The sequence below is a fragment of the Salvelinus alpinus genome, chromosome 15 (genome assembly GCF_045679555.1).
Source record: "Salvelinus alpinus chromosome 15, SLU_Salpinus.1, whole genome shotgun sequence".
Classification (NCBI taxonomy): Eukaryota; Metazoa; Chordata; class Actinopteri; order Salmoniformes; family Salmonidae; genus Salvelinus; species Salvelinus alpinus.
The window spans coordinates 2456137-2465236 of NC_092100.1; the positions used below are offsets into that span (position 1 = coordinate 2456137).

Consider the following 9100-nt stretch of genomic DNA (forward strand, 5'->3'; position numbering starts at 1 on the left):
TCTGTACCTGTCTGTTACCTCTAGGTGATGGGGTTTGGTCTGTACCTGTCTGTTACCTCTAGGTGATGGGGTTTGGTCTGTACCTGTCTGTTACTTCTAGGTGATGGGGTTTGGTCTGTACCTGTCTGTTACCTCTAGGTGATTGGGTTTAGTCTGTACCTGTCTGTTACCTCTAGGTGATGGGGTTTGGTCTGTACCTGTCTGTTACCTCTAGGTGATGGGGTTTGGTCTGTACCTGTCTGTTACCTCTAGGTGATGGGGTTTGGTCTGTACCTGTCTGTTACCTCTAGGTGATGGGGTTAGGTCTGTACCTGTCTGTTACCTCTAGGTGGTGGGGTTTGGTCTGTACCTGTCTGTTACCTCTAGGTGATGGGGTTTGGTCTGTACCTGTCTGTTACCTCTAGGTGATGGGGTTTGGTCTGTACCTGTCTGTTACCTCTAGGTGATGGGGTTTGGTCTGTACCTGTCTGTTACCTCTAGGTGATGGGGTTTGGTCTGTACCTGTCTGTTACCTCTAGGTGATGGGGTTTGGTCTGTTACCTCTAGGTGATGGGGTTTGGTCTGTACCTGTCTGTTACCTCTAGGTGATGGGGTTTGGTCTGTTACCTCTAGGTGATGGGGTTTGGTCTATACCTGTCTGTTACCTCTAGGTGATGGGGTTTGGTCTGTACCTGTATATTACCTCTAGGTGATGGGGTTTGGTCTGTACCTGTCTGTTACCTCTAGGTGATGGGGTTTGTTCTGTTACCTCTAGGTGATGGGGTTTGGTCTATACCTGTCTGTTACCTCTAGGTGATGGGGTTTGGTCTGTACCTGTCTGCTACCTCTAGGTGATGGGGTTTGGTCTGTACCTGTCTGTTACCTCTAGGTGATGGGGTTAGGTCTGTACCTGTCTGTTACCTCTAGGTGATGGGGTTTGGTCTGTTACCTCCAGGTGATGGGGTTTGGTCTATACCTGTCTGATACCTCTAGGTGATGGGGTTTGGTCTGTACCTGTCTGTTACCTCTAGGTGATGGGGTTAGGTCTGTACCTGTCTGTTACCTCTAGGTGATGGGGTTTGGTCTGTTACCTCTAGGTGATGGGGTTTGGTCTATACCTGTCTGTTACCTCTAGGTGATGGGGTTAGGTCTGTACCTGTCTGTTACCTCTAGGTGATGGGGTTAGGTCTGTACCTGTCTGTTACCTCTAGGTGATGGGGTTAGGTCTGTACCTGTCTGTTACCTCCTAGGTGATGGGGTTAGGTCTGTACCTGTCTGCTACCTCTAGGTGATGGGGTTAGGTCTGTACCTGTCTGTTACCTCTAGGTGATGGGGTTAGGTCTGTACCTGTCTGTTACCTCTAGGTGATGGGGTTTGGTCTGTACCTGTCTGTTACCTCTAGGTGATGGGGTTAGGTCTGTACCTGTCTGTTACCTCCAGGTGATGGGGTTTGGTCTGTACCTGTCTGTACCTGTCTGTTACCTCTAGGTGATGGGGTTAGGTCTGTACCTGTCTGTTACCTCCTAGGTGATGGGGTTAGGTCTGTACCTGTCTGCTACCTCTAGGTGATGGGGTTAGGTCTGTACCTGTCTGTTACCTCTAGGTGATGGGGTTAGGTCTGTACCTGTCTGTTACCTCTAGGTGATGGGGTTTGGTCTGTACCTGTCTGTTACCTCTAGGTGATGGGGTTTGGTCTGTACCTGTCTGTTACCTCTAGGTGATGGGGTTAGTCCTGTACCTGTCTGTTACCTCTAGGTGATGGGGTTTGGTCTGTACCTGTCTGTTACCTCTAGGTGATGGGGTTTGGTCTGTACCTGTCTGTTACCTCTAGGTGATGGGGTTAGGTCTGTACCTGTCTGTTACCTCTAGGTGATGGGGTTTGGTCTGTACCTGTATGTTACCTCTAGGTGATGGGGTTAGGTCTGTACCTGTCTGTTACCTCTAGGTGATGGGGTTTGGTCTGTACCTGTATGTTACCTCTAGGTGATGGGGTTAGGTCTGTACCTGTCTGTTACCTCTAGGTGATGGGGTTTGGTCTGTACCTGTCTGTTACCTCTAGGTGATGGGGTTTGGTCTGTACCTGTCTGTTACCTCTAGGTGATGGGGTTTGGTCTGTTACCTCTAGGTGATGGGGTTTGGTCTGTACCTGTCTGTTACCTCTAGGTGATGGGGTTTGGTCTGTACCTGTCTGTTACCTCTAGGTGATGGGGTTAGGTCTGTACCTGTCTGTTACCTCTAGGTGATGGGGTTTGGTCTGTACCTGTATGTTACCTCTAGGTGATGGGGTTAGGTCTGTACCTGTCTGTTACCTCTAGGTGATGGGGTTTGGTCTGTACCTGTATGTTACCTCTAGGTGATGGGGTTTGGTCTGTACCTGTCTGTTACCTCTAGGTGATGGGGTTTGGTCTGTACCTGTCTGTTGCCTCTAGGTGATGGGGTTTAGTCTGTTACCTCTAGGTGGTGGTGTTTGGTCTGTACCTGTCTGTTACCTCTAGGTGATGGGGTTAGGTCTGTACCTGTCTGTTACCTCTAGGTGATGGGGTTTGGTCTGTACCTGTATGTTACCTCTAGGTGATGGGGTTTGGTCTGTACCTGTATGTTACCTCTAGGTGATGGGGTTTGGTCTGTACCTGTCTGTTACCTCTAGGTGATGGGGTTTGGTCTGTACCTGTCTGTTACCTCCTAGGTGATGGGGTTTGGTCTGTACCTGTCTGTTACTTCTAGGTGATGGGGTTTGGTATGTACCTGTCTGTTACCTCTAGGTGATGGGGTTTGGTCTGTACCTGTCTCTTACCTCTAGGTGATGGGGTTTAGTCTGTTACCTCTAGGTGATGGGGTTAGGTCTGTACCTGTCTGTTACCTCTAGGTGATGGGGTTTGGTCTGTACCTGTCTGTTGCCGCTAGGTGATGGGGTTTGGTCTGTACCTGTATGTTACCTCTAGGTGATGGGGTTTGGTCTGTACCTGTCTGTTGCCTCTAGGTGATGGGGTTTGGTCTGTACCTGTCTGTTACCTCTAGGTGATGGGGTTTGGTCTATTACCTCTAGGTGATGGGGTTAGGTCTGTACCTGTATGTTACCTCTAGGTGATGGGGTTTGGTCTGTACCTGTCTGTTGCCTCTAGGTGATGGGGTTTGGTCTGTACCTGTCTGTTACCTCTAGGTGATGGGGTTTGGTCTGTACCTGTCTGTTACCTCTAGGTGATGGGGTTTGGTCTGTACCTGTATGTTACCTCTAGGTGATGGGGTTTGGTCTGTACCTGTCTGTTACCTCTAGGTGATGGGGTTAGGTCTGTACCTGTATGTTACCTCTAGGTGATGGGGTTTGGTCTGTACCTGTATGTTACCTCTAGGTGATGGGGTTTGGTCTGTACCTGTCTGCTGCCTCTAGGTGATGGGGTTTGGTCTGTACCTGTCTGTTACCTCTAGGTGATGGGGTTTGGTCTGTACCTGTCTGTTACTTCTAGGTGATGGGGTTTGGTATGTACTTGTCTGTTACCTCTAGGTGATGGGGTTTAGTCTGTTACCTCTAGGTGATGGGGTTTGGTCTGTGCCTGTCTGTTACCTCTAGGTGATGGGGTTTGGTCTGTACCTGTATGTTACCTCTAGGTGATGGGGTTTGGTCTGTACCTGTCTGTTACCTCTAAGTGATGGGGTTTGGTCTGTTACCTCTAGGTGATGGGGTTAGGTCTGTACCTGTCTGTTACCTCTAGGTGATGGGGTTTGGTCTGTACCTGTCTGTTGCCTCTAGGTGATGGGGTTTGGTCTGTACCTGTATGTTACCTCTAGGTGATGGGGTTTGGTCTGTACCTGTCTGTTGCCTCTAGGTGATGGGGTTTGGTCTGTACCTGTCTGTTACCTCTAGGTGATGGGGTTTGGTCTATTACCTCTAGGTGATGGGGTTAGGTCTGTACCTGTATGTTACCTCTAGGTGATGGGGTTTGGTCTGTACCTGTCTGTTGCCTCTAGGTGATGGGGTTTGGTCTGTACCTGTCTGTTACCTCTAGGTGATGGGGTTTGGTCTGTACCTGTATGTTACCTCTAGGTGATGGGGTTTGGTCTGTACCTGTATGTTACCTCTAGGTGATGGGGTTTGGTCTGTACCTGTCTGCTGCCTCTAGGTGATGGGGTTTGGTCTGTACCTGTCTGTTACCTCTAGGTGATGGGGTTTGGTCTGTACCTGTCTGTTACTTCTAGGTGATGGGGTTTGGTATGTACCTGTCTGTTACCTCTAGGTGATGGGGTTTAGTCTGTTACCTCTAGGTGATGGGGTTTGGTCTGTGCCTGTCTGTTACCTCTAGGTGATGGGGTTTGGTCTGTACCTGTCTGTTACCTCTAGGTGATGGGGTTTAGTCTGTTACCACTAGGTGATGGGGTTTGGTCTGTACCTGTCTGTTACCTCTAGGTGATGGGGTTTGGTCTGTACCTGTATGTTACCTCTAGGTGATGGGGTTTGGTCTGTACCTGTCTGTTACCTCTAGGTGATGGGGTTTGGTCTGTTACCTCTAGGTGATGGGGTTAGGTCTGTACCTGTCTGTTACCTCTAGGTGATGGGGTTTGGTCTGTACCTGTCTGTTGCCTCTAGGTGATGGGGTTTGGTCTGTACCTGTCTGTTACCTCTAGGTGATGGGGTTTGGTCTGTACCTGTCTGTTACCTCTAGGTGATGGGGTTTGGTCTGTTACCTCTAGGTGATGGGGTTAGGTCTGTACCTGTCTGTTACCTCTAGGTGATGGGGTTTGGTCTGTACCTGTCTGTTGCCTCTAGGTGATGGGGTTTGGTCTGTACCTGTCTGTTACCTCTAGGTGATGGGGTTTGGTCTGTACCTGTCTGTTACCTCGAGGTGATGGGGTTAGGTCTGTACCTGTCTGTTACCTCTAGGTGATGGGGTTAGGTCTGTACCTGTCTGTTACCTCTAGGTGATGGGGTTTGGTCTGTACCTGTCTGTTACCTCGAGGTGATGGGGTTTGGTCTGTTACCTGTCTGTTACCTCTAGGTGATGGGGTTTGGTCTGTACCTGTCTGTTACCTCTAGGTGATGGGGTTAGGTCTGTACCTGTCTGTTACCTCTAGGTGATGTGGTTTGGTCTGTACCTGTCTGTTACCTCGAGGTGATGGGGTTTGGTCTGTTACCTCTAGGTGATGGGGTTTGGTCTGTACCTGATGGATGGCAGTAACAGCAACATCTACAAAATGGACGCCAAGAAGAGGGTCAACCTGACCAAGATTGACAAGTTCTTCAAGGTGAGAGTTTGAGACACATTAATCTTCATGTCTCTGACTATCTGACTGGTCTTCATGTATCTGACTGGTCTTCATGTCTCTGACTGGTCTTCATGTCTCTGACTGGTCTTCATGGCTCTGACTGGTCTTCATGTCTCTGACTGGTCTTCATGGCTCTGACTGGTCTTCATGGCTCTGAAATGTCTCTGACTATCTGACTGGTCTTCATGTATCTGACTGGTCTTCATGTATCTGACTGGTCTTCATGTATCTGACTGGTCTTCATGGCTCTGAAATGTCTCTGACTATCTGACTGGTCTTCATGTATCTGACTGGTCTTCATGTATCTGACTGGTCTTCATGTATCTGACTGGTCTTCATGTATCTGAAATGTCTCTGACTATCTGACTGGTCTTCATGTATCTGACTGGTCTTCATGTATCTGACTGGTCTTCATGTCTCTGACTAGTCTTCATGTCTCTGACTGGTCTTCATGTCTCTGACTATCTGACTGGTCTTCATGTCTCTGACTAACTGACTGGTCTTCATGTCTCTGACTGGTCTTCATGTCTCTGACTAACTGACTGGTCTTCATGTATCTGACTGGTCTTCATGTCTCTGACTGGTCTTCATGTCTCTGACTAACTGACTGGTCTTCATGTATCTGACTGGTCTTCATGTCTCTGACTAACTGACTGGTCTTCATGTATCTGACTGGTCTTCATGTCTCTGACTGGTCTTCATGTCTCTGACTGGTCTTCATGTATCTGACTGGTCTTCATGTCTCTGACTGGTCTTCATGTATCTGACTGGTCTTCATGTCTCTGACTGGTCTTCATGTCTCTGACTGGTCTTCATGTCTCTGACTGGTCTTCATGTATCTGACTGGTCTTCATGTCTCTGACTGGTCTTCATGTCTCTGAGTGGTCTTCATGTCTCTGACTGGTCTTCATGTCTCTGACTGGTCTTCATGTATCTGACTGGTCTTCATGTATCTGACTGGTCTTCATATATCTGACTGGTCTTCATGGCTCTGACTGGTCTTCATGTCTCTGACTAACTGACTGGTCTTCATGTATCGGTCCTCAACAGCAGCTGCAGGTGGTTCCTCTGTTTGGTGACATGCAGATTGAGCTGTCCAGGTACATCAAGACCAGCGCACACTTTGAAGAGAACAAGAACCGGTGAGGCCTTATCCCTCTTCTTCTCTCTCTCTCTCTTTCTCCTCTTTCTCTCCTCTCTCTTCTCATCTCTCTTCTCATCTCTCTTCTCATCTATCTCCTCTCTCTTCTCATCTATCTCCTCTCTCTTCTCATCTCTCTTCTCTTCTCATTTCTCTCTCTCCTCTCCTCTCTCTTCTCATCTCTCTTCTCTTCTCATTTCTCTCTCTCCTCTCCTCTCTCTTCTCATCTCTCTTCTATCTCCTCTCTCTTCTCATCTCTCTTCTCTTCTCATCTCTCTTCTCTTCTCATTTCTCTCTCCTCTCTCTCTTCTCTTCTCATCTCTCTTCTCATCTCTCATCTATCTTCTCTCTCTCTCCTCTCTCTCCTCTCTCTTCTCATCTCTCTTCTCTTCTCTCATCTCTCTCTTCTCCTCTCTCTCTCTCCTCTCTCTTCTCTTCATCTCCTCTCTCTCCTCTCCTCTCTCTTCTCATCTCTCTCTCTTCTCTTCTCTCTTCTCATCTATCTCCTCTCTCTCTTTCTCATCTCTCATCTATCTCCTCTCTCTTCTCATCTCTCTTCTCTTCTCATCTCTCTCTCCTCTCCTCTCTCTTCTCATCTCTCCTCTCATCTATCTTCTCTCTCTCTCCTCTCTCTCCTCTCTCTTCTCCTCTCTTCTCATCTCTCCTCTCTTCTCATCTATCTCCTCTCTCTTCTCATCTCTCTTCTCTTCTCCTCTCTCTCTCTCCTCTCTCTTCATCTCCTCTCTCTCTCCTCTCCTCTCTCTTCTCATCTCTCTTCTCATCTCTCTCTCCTCTCTCTTCTCTCTCTTCTCATCTATCTCCTCTCTCTCTCTCTCTCTCCTCTCTCTTCTCATTTCTCTTCTCATCTATCTCCTCTCTCTTCTCATCTCTCTTCTCTTCGCATCTCTCTTCTCTTCTCATCTCTCTTCTCTTCTCATCTGTCTTCTCTTCTCTCTCCTCCTCATCTATCTTCTTCTCTTCTCATCTCTCTTCTCATCTCTCTTCTCATCTCTCATCTATCTCCTCTCTCTTCTCATCTCTCTTCTCTTCTCATCTCTCTTCTCTTCTCATTTCTCTCTCCTCTCCTCTCTCTTCTCATCTCTCTTCTCATCTCTCATCTATCTTCTCTCTCTCTCCTCTCTCTCCTCTCTCTTCTCCTCTCTCTTCTCATCTCTCCTCTCTTCTCATCTATCTCCTCTCTCTTCTCATCTCTCTTCTCTTCTCATCTCTCTTCTCTTCTCTCTCCTCTTCTCTCTCCTCTTCTCTCTCCTCTTCTCTCTTCTCTCTTCTCTTCTCTTCTCTCTTCTCTTCTCTCTCCTCATCTCTCTTCTCATCTCTCTTCTCATCTCTCTTCTCATCTCTCTTCTCATCTCTCTTCTCATCTCTCTTCTCATCTCTCTTCTCATCTCTCTTCTCTCTCTTCTCTCTTCTCTCTCTTCTCCATCCACCTCCTCTCATCTCTGTCTCCTTCCGGTTCCCAGATGGTCATGTACCTCAACAGGCAGCAGTCCTCAGTATAATATCTGTGAGCAGATGGTTCAGATCAGGGAAGACCACATGAGGTTCATCTCTGAGCTGGCTCGCTACAGTAACAGTGAGGTGAGTGGACCAGTACCTAGCAACACACCTAGCCCTGTCTCAATCTCTACACCAAACACAACTAGCCCTGTCTCAATCTCTACACCAAACACACCTAGCCCTGTCTCAATCTCTACACCAAACACACCTAACCCTGTCTCAATCTCTACATCAAACACAACTAGCCCTGTCTCAATCTCTACACCAAACACACCTAGCCCTGTCTCAATCTCTACACCAAACACAACTAACCCTGTCTCAATCTCTACACCAAACACAACTAACCCTGTCTCAATCTCTACACCAAACACAACTAGCCCTGTCTCAATCTCTACACCAAACACACCTAGCCCTGTCTCAATCTCTACACCAAACACACCTAGCCCTGTCTCAATCTCTACACCAAACACAACTAGCCCTGTCTCAATCTCTACACCAAACACAACTAACCCTGTCTCAATCTCTACACCAAACACACCTAACCCTGTCTCAATCTCTACATCAAACACAACTAGCCCTGTCTCAATCTCTACACCAAACACACCTAGCCCTGTCTCAATCTCTACACCAAACACACCTAACCCTGTCTCAATCTCTACACCAAACACAACTAGCCCTGTCTCAATCTCTACACCAAACACACCTAACCCTGTCTCAATCTCTACACCAAACACAACTAGCCCTGTCTCAATCTCTACACCAAACACACCTAACCCTGTCTCAATCTCTACACCAAACACAACTAGCCCTGTCTCAATCTCTACACCAAACACAACTAGCCCTGTCTCAATCTCTACACCAAACACAACTAGCCCTGTCTCAATCTCTACACCAAACACACCTAACCCTGTCTCAATCTCTACATCAAACACAACTAGCCCTGTCTCAATCTCTACACCAAACACACCTAACCCTGTCTCAATCTCTACACCAGACACAACTAGCCCTGTCTCAATCTCTACACCAAACACACCTAACCCTGTCTCAATCTCTACATCAAACACAACTAGCCCTGTCTCAATCTCTACACCAAACACACCTAACCCTGTCTCAATCTCTACACCAGACACAACTAGCCCTGTCTCAATCTCTACACCAGACACAACTAACCCTGTCTCAATCTCTACACCAAACACAACTAGC

At 47.8% G+C, this 9100-nt stretch overlaps 1 protein-coding gene across 4 annotated transcripts in view; it reads left to right on the top strand.

The window, feature by feature from the left end:
• The window catches only part of LOC139539378 (cytoplasmic FMR1-interacting protein 1 homolog), a 107169-nt gene that overhangs the window by 53097 nt on the left and 44972 nt on the right, over window positions 1–9100 (top strand). For 3 of the 4 annotated variants that reach the window (XM_071342253.1, XM_071342254.1, XM_071342256.1), the window contains 3 exons: window positions 5113–5217; window positions 6289–6380; window positions 7861–7978. In XM_071342253.1, coding sequence (XP_071198354.1) covers window positions 5113–5217; window positions 6289–6380; window positions 7861–7978 — 315 coding nt within the window. The remainder of the gene's footprint in view (window positions 1–5112; window positions 5218–6288; window positions 6381–7860; window positions 7979–9100) is intronic. The other variant, XM_071342255.1, reaches the window with a different exon arrangement.